This window comes from Otolemur garnettii, unplaced genomic scaffold (assembly GCF_000181295.1).
Source record: "Otolemur garnettii isolate 467f Iridium unplaced genomic scaffold, OtoGar3 scaffold00018, whole genome shotgun sequence".
NCBI classification, from domain to species: domain Eukaryota; kingdom Metazoa; phylum Chordata; class Mammalia; order Primates; family Galagidae; genus Otolemur; species Otolemur garnettii.
In genome coordinates this window covers 7362167-7382375 of record NW_003852413.1, presented here as the reverse complement: position 1 = coordinate 7382375, position 20209 = coordinate 7362167, and the positions used below count along the sequence as shown (strand labels likewise).

Sequence of the window (20209 nt, the reverse complement as noted above, 5' to 3'; positions counted from 1 at the left end):
GGATGGGGTAGGGCCCCCTGGACAAGGTCTAGTGGGGACCAAAGGGGTAGGCTTTGAATGATTAGGCTTTCTTAGGATAATGAGGGGCAGGTAGGAAAGGGAGCTGGGGACGCACGAGGTGTGGAGAGAGACGAGAAGCGGGGAAGAGGAGGCTGCACTGGCAGATCCAGCGAGGACAAGAAGGCCCTTCTGCTTTTTGGATAGGTAAGATGAGGCCTAGGCTGTGGCCCACTGTGCCCTTGCTGTAAGCATGGCCAGTTGGGGTGGTATAATAACAACAGAAATAACACCCCCAGACCTTCGGGAACATGGACACGACAGAGTGGTACCATTGTTATTCCCATTTTGCAGGTGGAGAAAGAGAGGTTAGTTACTCAGCAGAGGTCACAGCTTATCAGAGGCAGGGCTGGGATTCAAAGCTGGGGAGTGATACCCACAGTCCAGGCTCTTAATCACTCTCAGCATTTGTTCATTCATTTTCAAAACCAATGTTATGAGTCTGATCCGGGAAGAGGCTAGGACTTGTCATGTAAAGTTCTCCCTGGAGGGACCCCTTCCTTCTCTGCAGAGAGTTTTGGTGATCCCAGGATAGGAGAGTATCTCCTTGATATAGAATCACCAGCCAGCTCCCCCTCCCCCCAGACCCTCCTAAGTGCTTTCTGGGGTCTGAAACCTCCTCCCCCATCACCCTCTCCTCCCCCTCTTCCTCAGGGCTTAGATACCCCACCAGGGATCTACCCCTCAGTTGAGTAAGGATCTCAGGGCACAGTTGGGTGGGAAAAAGGAGGATGGAGGTTGGGAGGTAGCTTAGGTTCAAGACCCCTGCCAGCATCCCATAATCAAATGTGGTCAGTGGGAATAGGTACCTGAGTTACGTCTCTTCCTGCTCCACTCCAGAGCCTCCTCAGCACCCTACTATTTCTTGTACATTCTGACCCCCACACATACCTTCTTACCCCCAAACCACCCATGATAAAAGTTGACCCTCCAGTTCTCCAGGAGCTGGAGTCCTCACAGTATTTAAGGTCATAACCCTTGAGTCTTTTCCTCTGGAACTAAAACAACATCCTGGGAAAGGGGCCACTGTTGGCTGGGAGCTGGAGGTGGTGTGCCTTGAGCCCAGAGCCTTACGTGAAGAGCCTGACCTTGCAGGGGAGAGAGGTCAGGGAGGCGTAACCTGTGTCCCTGCCTTCATCTTGTCAGTCCCAGAAGCAAGACAGGTGTTCCCCAACCCCCCGCCTGCAGCCCACCACCTCCCCTCTTCTAGAACAGTCTGATGGAGGCAGTAAGTGGAGCAATAGCCTACTCACCCTAACAGGGCACTAACCGTCCCCACATCTCATCGGCTGCCAACCTGCCTGAAGGACCCCAGAGGCCAAGCCATGAAGCCCCCATCCCTCCTGAGTGGCCTGGTCTGAGGGCTGGATGCTGTCCTGTCCCCTCCTCTGTGATGTCTGCCTGCCCCTTCCACCTTCTTCTTTCTCCCTCAGAGGGCTGCCACCCTGAAGCCCCCTGATCCTCTTTCTAGGGGGCTGGAGACTTCTTGTTCCAATTCACAAGCTGAGGGTTCCAAAAGGATCATACCTGGAATCTGTGTACTTCTTCTCTAGGACCCCACTGGCAGAGATAGCAACAAAGTTACCTGCCCAAGAAAGCCGGGGGTCTGGCAGCCTTGATAGATGGTGACAGGAGCTGTCTGTGGCCGGTCTGTGCAGACTCAACCTGGGCTCTCAATGGCTCTCTCTTTCTGTCTTTTGAAACAGTCACAGAAACTGTGATTGACCTGGGTTCTCTATTGGCCACACCTTGCACTCTTAGGCTGCTGGGACCCACTACCTGATCTGTATATCCTGGGTCCAGCCAGCTGGGGAGTTAGGGCCCAGGACTATGGGACTCCCTTGAGCACTGCCCCACAACTCACCTGCTGCATGGATAAGTTTGAACATATGCTCCATCCTGGTTCCATCCCGTCCAGTCCCTGCTTCCTCCCTTTTCTGCCACTCTGACTCTTTACAGCCATCAGGTGTCCCCTTGAGGCCACCAGATGTGGGTCAGACAAGCAGTGCTGGGCCTGGGTGGAGTGGGGTAGACACTCAGGACAAGAAGCGCAGAAGGTGCTGGGGCTCAGTGAACCGGATAGGAAAGTTGGGCATGATGGGTCAGGACAGGACAGGACTTCAGCTCTGCTGGGGATTCCTCATTTCCTGGGGAGGAGGACGCCCCATACCCTCTGCTGAAGTATCTAACTACTTTGTTTCTTGGCTTTTTGACAGCTTCCCTGCTTTCTCTCACTCTGCAGGAGGGAGTCAGCTCTGAAATACTAACAGCTGCTTAGTGTCAGGAAAGAGGCTGGATAACTGGGAGGATAGAAAAAAAAAAGAGAGAGAGAGACAGACAAGCTGGGGTTCCCCCCAGGAAGTCACAGTGTGGTGGGCAGGAGTTTGGGGTTTAATACCACAGTTGGTTCTCACAGAGAAGTTAACTCAACTCTCTGAGCTGTGGGGAGTAGAGATTCACATGTGTACATGGTGGGGGTTCAACAATAATCTTTTCTTTTTCTCTTTTTAAAACAGGGTCTCACTCTGTCATCTGGGCTAAGGTACAGTGGCATCATCACAGCTCACTGCAACCCCAAACTCCTGGGCTTAAGCAATCCTCTTACTTCAGCTTACGGGGTAGCTGAAACTTCAGGGGCCAACACCATGCTTGGCTAGGTTTTCTATTTTTAGTAGATACAGGGCTCTCACGCTTGCTCAGGCTGGTCTTGAACCCTTGAGCTCAGGGCTCCTCCCTCCTCGGCCTCCCAGAGTGCTGGAATTAAAGGCATGAGCCATTTCACTCCACGTAACAAACATCTTAAAAATCCTTAAAGGTTGCGCAGGCATATTCATGACTCTGATTTCATTTTAGGCTTCCCAGTCCCTCTCCCCAGAGCCAGGGCAGCCTTGCTGCTGTGTTCTCGTTTCACAGAGTGGCACCCCGTGCAGCTGGGCTCTGACCTTCCCAGCTGTGTTTCCATTGTCACAGTCAAGGGGGCTTCCTGGAGCCTTACCTGCCTCCCACCCCTGGCCCTGCTCCATGGAAGGGCCCTGGCAACTACATAGGACTTAGCAGAGACATAGGAGGGCCATGAGGGCCGAGGCTGCCCTCTCACCATCACCATTTCTGTGTGCTCCAGGAGGGTGAGCTGAGGACTCAAATGCTTCTGCTTCCAGGTGTGCAAACCACCTGCCTCTGCTTGGCCCCATTTTTGGTTGAGATACAGCTGAACTTAGGTGAAGGGCGCAAATCTTAATGGTACAGGCTGCCTCAGCCTGGCTCCCCTAGCCCAGGTGGAGAACTTATCTCTAGCTAGGCCCAGGTGCTTGAGATGGCCAGGGTCTGTGTGGTGAGGTGGCTCTGGGGGCAGGAAGCCAGGGGGGACACTGAGGGCTCCCAGGCCTCTGGCTATGCACACACCTACCTGCACCTTCCTATTCCTCTCTGTCTTGACTGTGGGACACCCTGGCCCAAACGGGTGAAGATTATGGGCAGTGTGACTATCTAGGGGACCTGTTGTGGGGAACATGGCTGTGGGACCTGTTGTGGGACCTGCTGGGGAAGCTTCCCCAGAGATGAGAGCGGGAGGGTGGGGTCCAGGCAGTCTCTGGGTTGTGTGCATTCACTCACCAACCACAGCAAAAGCACCTGGCAGTAGTGGGTGCTTCCCACTGAGGTTCACACGGCCTCCTGCCTCTCAGATGGGGGCTCAGCCCCTGGGCCACACTTGAGCAGCACCCATGAGTCAAGGCCCTCCCTGGGGCTGGCTTTGAGCTTGGGGGAGGGAGAGGCAGAGTGGATGGGGAGCCACCAACTGCCCTAGTGGGAGGGTGGCTCTGAGACCATACTTGTGGGAGGCCCCACAGCGCATCTTTTCTGAGGACCTCGTGGTTCCCAGGAAGCCCCCCTCCCTACATCACCACCTACACCCCCGTGGCCTCTAAGCATGTGCTGTGCCCTGGGGAGAGTCTCCACACCCGGTCACAGGTTTCAGGGCTGCCCCAGAGAAGGGGCTCAGCCTTCCCCTGCATCACGGCCAGTGGCGGCTGTCCAGAAGCAGAAACATCCTACTTCCTTAATTCTCTGATGTCATGTGCTCATTTTGGATTATTTGGTTTCTTTCTTCTGGTTTGTGGACAGGGTAGAGCAAGTAGGATGGGCGTGGCAGGGACCAAGTGCCCGACCCCTTCCCTTTTTCGGCAGGTCAGGTGTTTCTCTTCGTTCCCAAGGAGACTCGCCTCCCGCAGGTCCTTTTAGTGCACTTGTCTTCCTGCTGAATCGAGTTTCCCTAAAGCCTCTCATCAGAGGTTGAGCTGTGTCCGTGGGAAAAGCCTGGGCCTGAGGCACCGAGCGACACCTCACATGTGAATATTTGTCTAATCATTACATGGTTCTCACATGTGGGCTGTTACTACTGACGTCTTACAGAAGCAACAGGTTCCACTCAAGGTTCCTCGGTGGTAAGTGGAGGAGCAGCACCAGGACCTAACCTCTTGCTTGACCGTCTGGCCAGGACATTGGAGACTGTAGCCGAGCCTCTTGGATCATAGTTAAATTAAAAGATAACACCGGGGAAGCTTGACAATGATCAGGACACATAAACCACCAAACGTGACACCTCTCCTACATTTTAACATTCCACTCAGTGATGTCAAGATCCAAAGTATCTTAGATGTCCATGAGCTTTAGTCAATCTCTGACGGCATCGTCATAGGAACTCCTGCAGTATCTACCGATCCCTGCCCTGGAATCTCCCAGGAGAGGTCTGGCAAGTCTGCCTGGCTCCTTAGCACTCTCCTGAGCAAGGCAGTCGTGGCCAGAAGGAAGGAGGGAAAGTGAAAATCCTGAAAGAAGCAGCAGGAAAGGGTCTTCTTGGGACCCTGTAGCTAGTACAGGTCTTCCTATGGTGGACGCTCTGGGTTTGGTGATTGCAGGCATCCGAGTGGCACATTACACAAGAGGGTCAGAGTTTCCTGTGCTCACATGGCCATTCTGTGCAAGCTAGTGGCACTGATCACAGGTAGACGTGTGTGACCTCCTCATGGGCCAGAGAAGAAAGGGGGCCCTGCAGGCTGTCCGGGTCCCTGCTCTGTACATGGTCTGAGGACCTTCAGGTCAAGTTGAGAACATATTTCCAAGGAAACCATTCAGAGACTCTGGGATCATAGTGCCAACATGGGGGTCCAAGCCTGGAGCTGGAGGCTCATGGGAGGGACTCTCTGGGATGGCCACATTGTGGGTGCACCCAGGACGGGAGGAGCAGGCTCAGCTTGCCCTTCCCTCCAGTCTTGCTCTTTCTGACCGCAAAGAAACAGGGGGGTGGTGTGTGTTATTGAACCTCCAACCAAAAGGCAACCTGTCCCTGCAGTCCTGGACATGCTGGCGGGTGGGTGGGCAGTGGGCCTGTGAGCTGGGGGATCAGCTGTCATCACTGAAAATGGCCATGGAATGTGCCGACTCAATCCAGGTTAACTAGGGTGCTGCTGACTTCTCAGAGCGGCTCAGCCAGACCTGCCCTGGCTTCCTCTGTTTTCTGACCAGCTCTAGGAATAGAACCAAGACAGGCTGAATAAGGAAGCTTCATGGCACGAAGAAAAGCAGAAGTGGGAGCCCCGAAGGCCTGAACCTCAGGGGGTTGAGGCCTCAGGTCCATCTGGGGCCCTGGCAGTGTTGCAGGTGGTGTCTCTGCTAGAGACGGGACCATGTGGCTGCCCCCGGCTCTGCTGCTTCTCTGGGTCTCAGGTGAGGGGCTCTCTGCCCAGGGTGGGTGCGCAGGAGGAGGGAGCTGCAGGGGGTGTCACTTGAGTTGCCCAAGCCTGCAGAATGGGATGCCCTCTGCCCACTACAGAGGATGGATAGACAGAGGACGGCATCCCTGGGAGGGGAAGGGGCAAGGGTCTCTCCCACTCTGCACACACGTGACCTTAGACCAGCCACAGTGGGGTGTGGAGCAAAGGGTGGGCACAGAGGAAGGGCTTCGTGGGTAGTTTGGGGATGAATTATTACAGGATGGAGGGCAAGAGCGGAATGTGTCAGAGTGGGAAGAGAGTGACATCTGTTTGTTGAGCCACGAGGGGGGAAATGGGGGGGGGGTGTCATCCTGGCCCCTAGGTGCAGGGTGCAGAGCGGGTAAGGACTGGGGAAGAGCAGACTGTTCGTCTCAGGACAGAGACAAACCAGGGCAGCTCGGGGGCTGGGGCCTGAGCAGGGAGGGATCAGAAGGCAGATGTGGCTGGTGGGGCCTGGGGACCAGGGGTAAGTCTCCACAGAGGGGAGATGGGACAGACAAAAGAGGGAAGGAGGCAGGGAGGGTGGGGAGAGAAGAGAAACCGGACAGGGGTGGTGGGAGACTTTCGGTGGGGGGAGACGTTCGTTCTCCGGCAGACGCGGCTTCCTCTCATGCATTCACCATCTGTGCCCCCAGGAGTGTAGCTCTCCCTCCCCGGGTCCTGGGCAGTCTTGTCCCAGGAGATTTTACATCTTTTTGGTTGCTTTTCTTATAGGCTGGAGGTTTTTTTAATTCTACTTCCTAGCCAATTGTCTATGGAAAAACTATCATCGTTTGTGTGTTAATTTGGAAATGGGTCACCTTTCACTACCAGCATATTCCAGCTGATTCTCAGAGTTCTCCAGTTTTGTTGTTGTTGTTGTTGTTGTTGTTATTGTTTGTTTATTTTTTTAAGATGGAGTCTCACTTTGTCACCCCCTGGATAGAGTGCCTAGGAGTGGTAGCTCCCAGCAACCTCAGACTCTTGGGCTCAAGCAATTCTCTTGTCTCGCCTCCCAACTAGCTGGGACTACAGACAACCACCACAACACCCGGCTATTTTTTTAGATAGAGATGAGATCTTGCTCTGGCTCAAGCTGGTCTCTGACCAAAGAGCTCAGGAGATCTTCCTACCTCGGCCTCCCCAAGTGCTGAGATTATAGGTGTGAGCCCGGCGTGTGGATTTCTCTTGTTTTCGAAGAACCTGCCTGCGTAGAGCGTTTTCAGTTTCTGACATCTGTTTCTCTTTCTCTCATCGACTCATTTGGCTGGTACTGCCAGAATGATGCCCAATGGCCAAGGAGGTAGCAGTCATCCCTGACTCATCCGTGACTCACGGGAAGGTGGCCAGTCTGTCACATTTGTCACATTTGGTATGAAGAATGTGTCCACTGATGTCTGTTTATGAAGCATTTTTTTAAACAATGGCAACAGCTGTCAGACGCTTTTACGTTATCCATTAAGATGATTACTTTTTTCCTCTTTTCAGCTATTAAGGAGGAGAATTATATGAAGAGATCTGGCCAGATTTTAGTCTTGATGTATTCTGCTGGCTTTATGAAAATAATTAGAAAGATTTCCCTTTTTTATGTTCTTTGCAAATATTTAAATAAAATAGGGATTGCCTATTCCTTGAAGATTTGAGAGAAGTAACTTGTGAAACTGGGTTTTGCTTCTCTTCTTGTTGGGGAAGGGAAAGGCTTTCCTGACAACACTCATTATTATTAGTCTATTTTTTTAAAACCCATTCTTTGTCTACATTAGGAATTTATATCTTACCAGAAAATCATCAGCTTCATCCAGGTTTACAGACTGATTTGCAAAGACTTGTAAATTAACCAATTAACCTGCTTATTTTTCTTTTAAATTGTATATCTGTGTCTTCTTCTTTTTTCTTGATCTGGCTACCCCCTGGTCTATTCTATTATTCACCCCTCCCAAAAGAAAAATCAGTTTGTCAATGTATAGGCCAATTCCACTGTTTTCCTGTTTTCTCATTCACTAATTCCTGTGGATTTTTCTGAAAGATCAATGTGTTTTTTTCTGTGCTGGGTGTGTATACATCTTCCCCTCCTGGCTCCCTCTCCTGGATGGTTCACTCATTTATCTGGGATTTAGTGGGACTAGACTTTGTTCAAGGGCAGCATTAAGATGACAGAGACAGGTCCTGGTCCTGGTAGAGGGGTTCTAGACACAGGGAGGACCCTGGCGCCAGGGCAGTCTCCTGCTTAGAGGGCTGGGGTGACGAGAAAGAATAGAGAGAGCCCCGAGAAGCCAGCTGGGAGTGTGTAAGTAAGCGTGAATGCTCCAGGCAAGTGGAGGAGCGAAACTGAAGGGTTTTTGATATTTTTCAATCTCTGGATAATAATGGCACCTTCACAGGCTGGGCAGAGCTCTTAGGGGACTGGGTGATGATTTTTACCCAAGATTTCAGAGGGGAGAAGTAAATCAGGAGAGAGAGAGAGAGAGGGAGAGAGAGACCGAGTCCTAAAGGAAGTCAGACACTGGAGAGGGAACAGGACACAGGATCAGGTGCTGTGGGCAGGTGTGAGGATCACCCAGATCAGGAGAGGAACTAAGACCAGGCAAAAAAGAGCACAGTTCACAGCCAACGAGAGGCACTGAATAGAGTCGGGACAGGGACCAGGAACAGACTCGGGTGAAGGAGGGCTGGGGGCTGACATTTACTTATTAAGCACTTATTATGTGTTAATTTCAGTGATTTGTGTTTGTTTAGAGAATCACACATTCATCCAAGTTTGCACAATTATTAGCAAAGACTTTCTCTAAAGCGCCCATCTTGAATCTTTTCATTCTGTCTGCATCTGTGGTTATTTCCCTTATCATTTCTTACTTACACATGAGTCAGGGGGTTATGTATCTTTATGAGATCAAGTCATATGAAATCCTGTCGTCTCAGTCACAAAGTTGAATATCAACAATTACATGCAATTCAGCCTAATGTTATTTGCCTTTATCATCTCATTCAATGCCTTCAACTGCCATGTTGAAGGGTAGGGACAATTATCACCACTTTACAGATGAGGCATCTGAAGCTCAGAGAGGTTAAGTAACTTGTCCCAGAACACACAGCTGGTACATAATGGAGCCTAGACTTACACCCACATTCCTCTGAAGCCTGTTCTACTTCAATGTGACAGTTGCTCCTGAGCATCTCAGTAAATGTCCCACCTGTGACAGCTTAAAAGGACTTGCACATCCAAGTCAGGAGAGGAGGCTCTGGTGGCTCCTGGGAGAGGCACTGAGGAGCTTGCGGTCATCTTTCGGCAGCTGTGAGCTGGTGGTGTGGGGAAGAGTTTCACCCTGAAGAGTTTATTGAGGGTCTATCATGTGCAGGCACCTGGAGACACTCAAGATGTAAGAAAGAGACCCCTACCCTCCTAGGGCTTGCATTTGAGTTGTCCCAAAGTCTCAAGTGAGGGGATTTAAGAATGTGAAAAGGTAAGTAAAATTCAAGAGTTCTAGCCCTAAGAAAAGAGAGCAAGCCCTCCCCGCCCACTGCACCATCATCCCCCACCTATATGGGGCCTGATCACAGAATTACACAAATCTTAGAAATAAAAATAAGCTTCTTGGCCTGTCATGGTGGCTTATCACTATAATCTTAGCACTTTGGGAAGCCGAGGCAGGAGGGTGGCTTGAGACCAGGAGTTGGAGACCACCCTGGACATCACAGCAAGACCCTGTCTCTAAAAAACAAATGAGCTTTATTGAAAATTAAGTCTACAAGGGCTGGGCAAATTAAGGAAAGACACAACATAAAATGAAGGCTGTCGCTGGAGAGCCTTCTGCATTTGTAAATCCATTTTGACCCACACGCTGGATCAGGAGTGTCCAGCATCTTGTCAAAATGGTTTGGCAGCCCTAGTGCCGGCCAAGCCACTATGAGAGATGTCCTCCCTGTCCTGAGATGTCCAGGGCCAGGTAGCCCTCCTGGGAGAGCAGGTACTTAGGGGTGAATTCTTATGGTCGTCATAGGTTTGGAAGTAGGAAGGCCCTGGCTGGTGAGAGAGGGGTAATATCGGTGTTTAAAGGAAGGGCTTGCTGTAATCAAAACCTAAGGGGTCAGGTTGAGCAAGGTGGCTCATACCTTTAATCCCAGCAATCTAGGAGGCCAAAGAGGGTGGATTGCCTGAGTTCAGGAGTTTGCGGCCACCTGAACAAGAGACTGACCCCATCTCTACTAAAATAGAAAAAACTAGCCAGGCGTGGCAAACACCGGCAGTCCCAGTTACTCAGGAGGCTGAGGCTAGAGGATCACTTGAGCCCAAGAGTTTGAGGTTGCTGTGAACTAGGATGCCACAGCACTCTATCCTGGGAGACAGCATGAGATTCTGTCTCAAAAACAAAAACCTCGGGGATGGCAGAGCAGAGGGGAGATGCCCAAGGTGTGATGACCAGAACAGTGATGGAAAGTGAAGGAGTGGGGGGCTCTGGGCCAGGGCAGCTGATGCAGAGCGGGGGAACCTCTGGAGGAGGTGACTCTCCCAGAAGAGTGCCCCTAAGCCGGGCCCATCTGGGGTTGAGCCAGACTCAGGCTTATGTTTTCCAGGCTGTTGCTCTCTGACGGGCCCTGACACCATGACGGGCACCGTGGGGGGCTCCCTGAGTGTGCAGTGTCAGTACGAGGAGGACTACAGGGATGCACAGAAATACTGGTGCAGAAAAAAAATTGTATCACTTTTACCATGTGACAAGATTGTGGAGACACAAATACCAGACAGAGAAAGGAGGATCAACCGAGTATTCATCAGGGACAACCCTGCAAACCTGACCTTCACAGTGACCATGGAGCACCTCACAGTGACGGATACAGGCACATACTGGTGTGGTATCAACATACCCGGAATGTTTGATCCTAACTTCAAGGTTAAGGTGTCCGTGTCCCCAGGTGAGCCCCTCCTTCAGTCAGCACCAGGGCTACCTGCAGAGGCTCAGGTTGGAATAGCAGGAGCAGGAATCAGATCAGACATGGAGCAGACTGTGTATGTGTGTGTGTGTGTGAGAGAGAGAGAGAGAGAGAGACAGGGAGGTACCCAGAGCAGCTGGCATCTCTGCCCAGCGTTGGCAGATGGAAGGTGCTCGGGGGTGAGATGGGGAAGCTGAGAGAGCAGAGCATGCCAGGAAGAGGACGGCACCTGTGGCTGGACCCCACAGGAAACAGTGAGCCACATGGGGAGGGGGCTCTGATCAGGGCTGGTGGTAAAGGGGCTGCCTGCTGGGAACTTAACGGAGGACAGTCAGATGTGTGGTTTAGACTGGTTTCTCTGCGGCATGTGGCTATGGCAGGAGGGGACAAGACTGGGTATAGGGAGGGGACTTAGGAGTTTCAGGAGTGCCCTGACCCTCACAGCAGGACGGACTCAGAGCCTGTGTCCTGCTTGAAAATGCTCACTGGGTGAAAAGAGTCCTGGAGTGACTTTGGTCCAGGGTCCTCCATCCAGCCTCCTTCCTGAGTGAACATTTTGAGTTATTCAAATCATAAAGGCATTAGCATTTAGGGGGAGAATCTGAGGGGAGATCTCTGGGTCTGATCTGTGGTTTTGCCACCAGCATCAATACCAGTGGTGCCAACAAGAATCACTACAGCCCAGACCTCAACAGCCACAAGTGAAGACCCAACTGTGCCGTCTACAACCTTGTGTGCAGTGAGTGCCACTCACAGCGCAAGCATCCAGGAAGACTCCAAGCAGAGCCCATGGTAAGGTTCTGTGACGTGGAGGTGGGCCTTGTCCTCAGAAGGCTTCCAGAGGAGGGTGCCTAGCCTTGTGCTCCAGTGGGAGATGAGAGTCACACTCTTGCTGGGCCCTTAGGCCCCCTTTGCCCCAGGCCCCAAGGTTGGAAGCCAGAGCCTGCACATCCTGGTGTGGATTGCTGAGGCCATGCTGGGCTTGCCCTAGTGTTTGAGAGAAGCCTCAGGCCAGGGAGAAGTTAGGGGCGATGGGTGGATGGAAGGTGGTAGTTAGTGAGAGCTGGTGATATCCCACCAGGCATGTGCTTAATCTTCACATGAGTCATCTTATGTGCCCCTCACTGCAATCCTGCCCTGTTCTCATCCTTACTTTATAGACGAGGAAACCAAGGCTCAGAGAGGTTAAGCAACCTGCCCAGTCAGGGCGCCATGAGAGGCAGGGCTGGGCTTCCAATACAAAGACTTGTGTTCTCCCCTCTGAATTGAGGGGGAGGGGTCACCAACCCCTCAGAGAATCTGACACCATCTATAGACTTTCTCTCCACAAAAATGTATGCAGTTATGAACCATTTCTGGGATTCACAGGCCCCGTCTTCTCACACCAACTGGGGCACGGCAATGTAGTCCTGGTGCTACTGACCTGAAGTCAGCGTGGACACCACAGGATAAGGGCCCTGACCTCCACAAGACCATCCTCCTTCAGATGTCGGCCAGACTTTAGGGATCCCCAGGCCACAGCAATTCTCACCAACTGGCTACAAATTAGGGGGTTCCCAGGATGCCTTTGGGTCAGTAATTTGCTAGGTTTAGGATTCCAGAAAGCATGATCCCTATAGTCACAGTTTTATACTGAAGCCTACAGACCAGGACCAGCCAATGAAGAGACACATCAAATGAGGCCTGGGAGGGTACCCAATAGCTTCCATGCCCTCTCCGGGTGGAATCATGGAGCACCGCCCCCCAGGACATCAGTGTGTTTGCCAACCAGGAAGCTCCTCCAAGCTTTGTGTCTAGTGGGGTTTCATTACACAGGCAAGATTGACTGATCATTGCCCACGCCACGGATTCTACCTCCATCCTCTCTCCTTCTCCTGGAGGTGGGGCCGACTCAGAGCCCCGAACCTGTAATTACATGGTTGGTGTTTCAGGCAACCAGCTCGTATGGTTAGCTCACCTGTTAGCAAAATTCAAGTGTCATCCGTGAACAACAAATACACTCCTATTATTTTGAAAATACCAAGGATTTAGAGCCTTCCTCCCAGGAAACCGGGACAAAGGCTGACCTGGGTCTTTACCATCCAATACTTCGGAAGCCCTTCCAGAGGGTTCTGTCTGCCAACCCAGAGTCACACTCGTAATATCAGACAAATATGCCAAATCCAGAAGTTGACCCCATGGATATACATGGCTGGCAAATCTGTTTTGTTTTGTGTTGGTTTTAGGTTAACGTACGGGTATAAATGATTAGGTTACGTTGTTTGCATTTGTTCGGTAAAGTCCAAGTTGTAGTTGCGCCCATTAGGTGATAGCCTACAGAATCCCCGCCTTCCTCTCCCCCAACTTGGATTTAATTGTGTTTTTCTCTAGTGCGGGCGTGTAGTTGTTCATCTAATGGTTTCATATCAGTATTGAGTACATTGGATGATTGCCTTTCCGTTCTTGTGATACTTTACTAAGGAGAATGTTTTTCACCTCCATTCAGGTTAATACAAAAGATGTAACGTCTCCACCTTTTTTATAGCTACGTAGTATTCCATGCATATACCGCCGTTTATTATCCATTCATGGGTTGATGGGCTCTTGTGTTGTTTCCACGTCTTGGTGATTGTGAACTGAGCTGTGATAAACATTCTAGGGCAAATGTCCGTATGGTAAAATGATTTTTTTCTTATGGGTAAATGTCTAATAATGAGATTGCAGGGTCCAGTTGAAGGTCTACTTTGAGCTCTTTGAGAATGCTACATCTTTCCAAAAGGGCTGTATTAGTTTGCAATCCCACTAACAGTGTAAAAGTGTTCAGGTTTTAGGGGGCCTGAAGCCTGGCTGTGTCGGTGTCACAGCTGACCTGCGGCTGCTTGTCCAAGTGGGAAATGGTGAAGCTGTGAGGCAATTTATTGCAGCAATGTTTGCAATTGCAAAAGATTGGTGTTTGGGGGGAAATACCCATTCAGAGGGAAGAGCTCAATAAATTGCGGTCTATCCATGTAATTGATACTATGCACCCACGGAAAAGAATGCCGGGCTTCTCTGTATAGTGACCAGGAAAGATCTCCAAGCTGTATTGTTAAGTAAACCCAGACTAGTGTTTATACTATGCCTCCTTTGTGCAAAAAAAGAAGGGAAATAATGTACATTCATATTTGTCTGTATACGAATAAAGAACCCTCTGGAAGCTTCTTAAGTACATTGCATGCAAGTATCGGGGGGAAGGCTAGGGGCTGTGTAAGTGGGGTGTGTTGAAAGGAGGTTTTATACTGTCTCCTTTTTAAAAGTCTGACCTTAACTATCTCTTTAAAAATTCAGGGAAGGCACGGTCACCCACACCCCTGCCTCCATCCCACACCTCCGGCCTCCCTCTAGGCTTGCCCTGCTGCTCTCCTTCCTGGTGATCTTACTGCTCCTGTTGGTGGGGACCTCGCTGATATTATGGAGGAAGTTTCAGAAGCCAGTCAGAGGTGAGTAGCTCCCCGAGCCTCTCTGCCTGACCACAGCCTCTCTCCTCCGAAAGGCCGGGTCCTAGGTCCTCAGAATGGATGTCGAGGGCTTATCCTCCAACCACGTGTCTGGGAGGCAGTGTCCCTGGGGGGTGGGGTGGGGTGGTTACAGGTTGTGGGAGGTGGCTCCCCAGAGCAAGGTTTTTCCACTGAGGGGCCCGGGCGTGGTGGCCCTGTGAAGCAGTGGCCCTCTTCTGTCTAAAGCCCATGCACGGCCTCCCATACCCTCAAATGGGCTCTGTGGGACAGTCAATCCCCCCCTCCCCACCACAATGATCTGGCCCTGCCCTCCTCTCTCCCCCTGTCTTGGGTCCCGGAACGCAGCTTCTTACTTCTCTTTGTATTCTGACAAGAGCCACAAACTCAGTCTCTCCTGGGTTTGTGCTGGGTGCCTGCAGTGTCCCCTGCCCTCCCTCCCTGGCTCATCCTGCTGGAATCCAAAGGCTGCCTTCAGATATCCTTCATTTCCTTGGGACCTTTTCCGTGTCCCCATAGAGTGGTTTGGGCCCTCCTGCTTGTAACCCCTGAACCTGTCCTGTCATGACCATTTTAGAACCAGATTGTCACCTCCTGCTTCCCTGCCTTCCTTCCCACCAGCCCGTGTGTTCCTTCAGGTCAGGGACCCTGACTCGAGAAGGTTCTCCATCATTAATTGTCAAATTAATGTATTATTTACTATCTCCAGCCATGATGGGCACCCCAGGGAGCTCCGGGCATTCTCAAGTCCAGCTGCCCTCCTCCGAGTGAGCACAGATTAGAGAGAACCTGTACTCTGGCACTCAGCAGGTGTTCAAATAAATCACTGATAAGTGAATTGAATAAGTGAAAGAACAGGGCAACCCGTGGAGGAGGGGCCCTTCTTGTTACTGGCTGGAGGCCCTAGGCTTTCCCAGGAAGGATTTGCCTGAGATGAAGCCTGAGCCTTAAGTTTCCTCCCTGTCCCAAGAGCTGGTGATTCCAAGTGAGCCAAGGATTCTCAGGGGAACCTGCATCTGCTGAAGCCTTTCAGGGCTGCCATGAGATTGAGGTGGGAAGACAAAGGGCAGCTCTGTCCCCCAGCTCAGGACAAGCTGTTGGGTATGGACGGGGACACTGCTCCACACTGTCCCCCACGCCCTCCCCCAGGGTCCCAGCCTCAGCGCGTCTGTGCAGGACACGTGGAAAGGAAACCACTTCCTGTTCCCATCTGCTCCACTGCGTCCTTTTCTGGTAACCTTCTCCTAAAATACAGACCCATAGGGACGTCACTGGCCACATGGGACCTTCCCTCTGGCTGCTTGGTGCCCTTTCACCTAGAAAGGCTCTCGCTCCTCAAGAGCCTCCTCCCCCTAAAAAAAAAAGAACTTATGATTATTGTAGAAAATTTGAAAAATGAGTAAAACTCAAAAAAGGAAATGAATTCCCCACCCATGGCCTTTGGGGTATGTCCTTCCAGACTTTTTTCTTTATCTATGCACTTAAGATTTCGTAATGAATTTACTTCAATTATGAATTCTTTTTTAAAACTATATTTTTGCACTTAGCGTAGTGAACATTTCCTCTGCTATTAAATGTATGTGCAGATTACACTTTAAACGGTAAATAGACCACTTTTAAATGGTCCTCGGTGACAGGAGGACGGCTTTTGTGCTAGCACCCTGACCCTGCCTCTCCCTCCAATCCCCACAGGAGAACCTCTCCTGACAGTGGCTGGGGCTGCCCCTCAGCCTGCCACCTGCCTGCCTCATCACACCCACTCCCCAAGCCACTCTTGTCACTCATTGCTTCATACACAAAGCTATCCTGAGCCCCCACTGTGTGCCAGAGCTATGCTGGCCCTGGGGACACCAGTGTGACCAGGACAAACTAGGTGTTGCCTTCAGGGAGCTTTCTATGTGACTGGCTGCCCCCAAATCTCACTTCCACCTCCTTCCTTCTGAGTCCCACCAGCTCTATTCCACCTTCCCGTCAGAACATCTGTCCTGGGGGAGGGGACAGAGGGTGGTATGGAGCCTGCACACAGCATCCAGAAGCAGAATGCTTCACACCCAGAGCACCTGGTTGTGTGTTCTGAGTCAGCTGATGGCTCAGCAAGATGCATGGCATTGTGCCCCAAACTGTGGGCTGCTCCCCTTTGACTCTGGGGGCTCCCTAAGGGCGGATGGTGGTTCTGCCTGTCGCATCAGGGAAGTAGGCTGGCTGTGGACCTAGACCGGGACATCTGGCTATGTATACATTACCCACTGCCCACCGGTCCTGGCTCCAGGTTGAAAGGGTCAGGGGACCCAGAGCGGTGATCAAAGGCAGGATCCCCACCGAGCAGATGCCAGAAGCCAGAGGCTGTGTAAGCCTGAGCTATGGTCCCATGAGGCTGACAGGCCACCTTCCCTCTGGTTCCCAGCCTGGGAGGGCAGACCCCAGGAGTAGGGGTCAGAGCAGAGGCCCGGGGGCCTCACACCACTCTGATGCACCTTTAGGTCCCTGCACACGCAGGTCCCTTTGGTGACAGTCTTCCTCCCGAGTCTTCTCCCACCTGGGAACATTTTTTGAAGTAGAAATACTGAGAGCCAGCTTTGTTTGGGCCCCTTTCCTCCAGCTGGGATCTTTCACTCATTCATTCATACATTCATTTATCCACTCACTCATTGACTAATTCACTTGCTCAACAACCCTTAAGCTACTACCATGCTTCAAACCCAAAGGGGTAGGTTCCCAGGGCTGAGGTCCCTGGGAAAAGTCCTATTATAAATGGATCCTAGGGCTCCCATCCCCACCCTTGGTCTGGGTTTCCACCTCCTTGCTCTCCTCTTGTCTCTAGCTGGTGAGCATTTGGAGCTGTCCCAGGGTCCCAGGCAGGTAAGGGAAACTACAGCAGGAGGTGGGTCAGGTGGCTGCGTGGGTGGGAAACAGAGGGGTATTGGGGAGATGGACAGTCTCATTGGCCAAGGGGGTGCTGGATGAATGGTAGATGGATGGAGTAAGAGGCTCTCCCAGAGCAGGAGAAGCAATGCCTGGGAGATCTAATCACCAGGTATTGTCTCAAGCTCTGGCCAGGGGGCTGGAACGGTGAAATGAGGGAGGGTCCTTCCAGCTAGACTGGCCTGGGAGCATTCAGATGCTGCCCAGAGCAGATGGGGGGCTGGGTGGCACGGAGGCAGGGCAGGAAAGTAGAGGCTGGGCATCCGGAACATGGAGGAAGGGGGGAACATGGAGTGAAGATGGGAGGCTCAGAGGCTCTGGAGCTCTGTGGACACCTGCCCAGCACCTCCCGCCCACCCCAGGCTGCCGAGCAGAGTGAGGAACACTACGTGAATCTGGAGCTGCTGGCGTGGCCCCTGCGGGAAGAGCCGGCACCACCGAAGCAGGTGGAAGTGGAATACAGCACCGTGGTAAGCACAAGAGCCTGCGGCCCGGGCATGAGAGCCCTGGGCTATGGGAGGCAGCTCCTGGTGGGGGCAGAGAGGGAGGGGCCAGCTTGGTGGCCTTGTGCCTCTCCAGGACAAGGCCACTGGGAAGATGGGTAAGTGTAGATTTTTGTCAGAGCAGAGCCGACAGTTAACAAAGTACAGCATTTATTAAGCGCCTACTGCATGTTGTATGCCTGTGATTTCTCCTTGGGTTTTTTTTTTTTTTTTTTGGTCTCATCATCTCCTCAGTATCAACTCTGCTTTTCAGGTTTGTGTTCATGACCTGCTGTGGACCACCCCTTAAGCACAGCCACCTTAAATTGGAGCAGTGGAACTAGCTGCCTCCCTGGGTGATGACCCACCTGTTAGTGGTTGGTCCCCTAACTGAAGCTGGGGACCGCATGTTGGAGAGTTTGGGGAGGGATTTAAGCAATAGGCAGGGTGATGTCTGGGGAGGCCTCCAAGGCTCCCCCAGGCCTGAGAGCCAACAGAGCCTTTCTCAGATGTGCTATGTGATGCATGGATGGCTGGTGTCAGGATGGCAGGTGACATTGTGGCTGGTCTGCCCAGGAAAAGTGGCACAGCCCCCTAGGATATTTGCAGCCCGGCACCTCCCCCTCAGGCCACTGTTCCCACACTGTGCAGGGGAATAGGGGATACAGCCCCATCACTTCCAGGTCCCCCGATGGCCACACCCCGTGCTCAACCTGCTGACATTGGGCTGCATGAGGGTGAGGTGGTCTGGGGCTCAGAGTCCTGCTTTCACACCTAGCCAGGGCCTCTGAGCAGCCGGCACAGTCTGGTTGCTCCCTCAAGGGCTCTAGGCCAAGTGTCTGGAGGTCCCTGTGATGGTCTAACCTGCCTCCCTCCTCACATGGCACAGGCTTATGTCCACACAGCTGCACAGGCCTGGGCAGGACAGCAGCAGCCTTTTCTCACTTGGTGACCAAGCCTTTTCTCAGTTGGTGACTCCTGTTCTCCTAGCAGATTAGGGGCATGGTCTTACCCTTCTTCCATCCCCCTGGTGTGAGTCAGGACTGGTTTCCAAAGCACAAGTTAACCAGAGCCACAGGGCCAACGTGTTACCCCATGGCTCTACCAAGAGCACCAGGGCTCCTCTGCAGAGGCTATTGAGTCCTCACAAAGGGACCCCTGGCTGCGTCATCGCCAGGACATTTCATTAAGGGAAACACAGAGGCATCTCAGGGGAGCCCAGCCAATAGTACCCATCCTGGGGCCTCATTTTGTCCTTTGGAGAATGGCCAGGCTGAGGCAACCCTGAGGATACCAGGGACCCTCCTGCCTCTGCTGCCCGGGGACTTTGTGCTGTCGGGGCAGGGTGGGTAGACAGCCTGGTGGAGCCCAGTCCTTGGGAGAGAAAGAAGCCAAGCCTAGTGGGGTGGAGCTGGGGGTCCTGCAAAGAAGCCTCTGCAGGGCCCCTTCTGCGTTCCCCCTTCCCAACCCCAAGCTGGGGTTCATCTCCACCTCTCCCTGAGCCTCAGGTCTCCCTCTCTGCAGGGTGCCCCCATGGAGGATCCTCACTATTCCTTAGTGGTGTTTGATCACCAGGATGCTACAGCCAACGGGATGTCTGTCCAGAGGCCCCGGGATGTGGAGCCGGAGTACAGTGTGATAAGGAAGCCAAGGCCTTAGCTTCACACCGAGCTCCCTTTGGCCCCCAGGACCCCCAGGGATGGCTCCTGTAGCCTTCACCCATGTCCCCCTCAGCCTCCTGTCCTCAATAGTGGCACAGGCAGCTGTCCCTCTTGTGCTGTCAGCCAGGCTGACTTCACTGAGGGCAGGCAGGAGCACGGGTTCTGAGGGGCAGTCTCCTCTCTCCTCTTTGTCCTCTTTAATCCGGGCTCTTTGTGTGGAGGGGGCATCTCCTCCATCCAGTGCCATGTGTCTCCAGAAAAAGACATGGCTCACATCGGCTGGCACTTGCCAATAGCTTTGTGAATCACAGCCCCATAAGAACGGCTGGCACTGCTTGGGCTTCAAAAGAACTGGCGAGAAGAACCAACAGAATGCAAAGGAGGGCATATGACCTCATGCAGGGGACACAGGAGCACTAAAGACCCAGCCCTCCCATCTCACAGACAAGGAAACTGAGGCCGAGAGAGATGAGAGACTTGTATATGGCTCTGGAACTGGTAGCAAGTTGCTGGGGACTCTTATATAGGTTTATTTTTTAATATAAGGTGTATAAATAAAGTTTCAAATATCTTATTGAGGGAGAAGAAAAAAGCTATTTAAACAACGCCTGCTGTGTGTCTGTGATCTTGCATTAAGAAAAGCTCCTGGCTTTCATACCTGGTGAGTGCAGAGAGCCTTCCCAGATGCAGTGTGTTGGGGACAGCATGACTAGTGTCCTCAGTGAGTGGGAGAGGATGGTCACAGACATGTCTCTCCATCATGGAGGGTTTTCTTATGGGGAGATTTTAAATTTGATTCAAATAGTTACCCAGGCTGTTGTGAGTCTGTAGCAGCCAGCAATGGCTTTAAAACCATGGGGTGTGGGCCTCCCAGCACTTTCAAAAGAGTCTTCAAGTAAGTGGCCTCCAGTGGGTGGAGAGACACTGCTGCGGTG

General features: G+C 52.2%; 1 protein-coding gene across 1 annotated transcript; it reads left to right on the top strand.

Annotated features, from left to right (window-relative positions):
• The first annotated feature begins 10337 nt into the window (after positions 1 to 10337).
• Positions 10338 to 19863, top strand: CD300A (CD300a molecule). Its single transcript, XM_023511249.1, has 6 exons — positions 10338 to 10718; positions 11381 to 11528; positions 14043 to 14194; positions 17031 to 17068; positions 17494 to 17601; positions 19138 to 19863. Exons 1-6 carry the CDS (start codon positions 10409 to 10411, stop codon positions 19270 to 19272), a joined length of 891 nt encoding a protein of 296 aa, XP_023367017.1. The 5' UTR covers positions 10338 to 10408; the 3' UTR covers positions 19273 to 19863.
• The last annotated feature ends 346 nt before the right edge of the window (positions 19864 to 20209 follow it).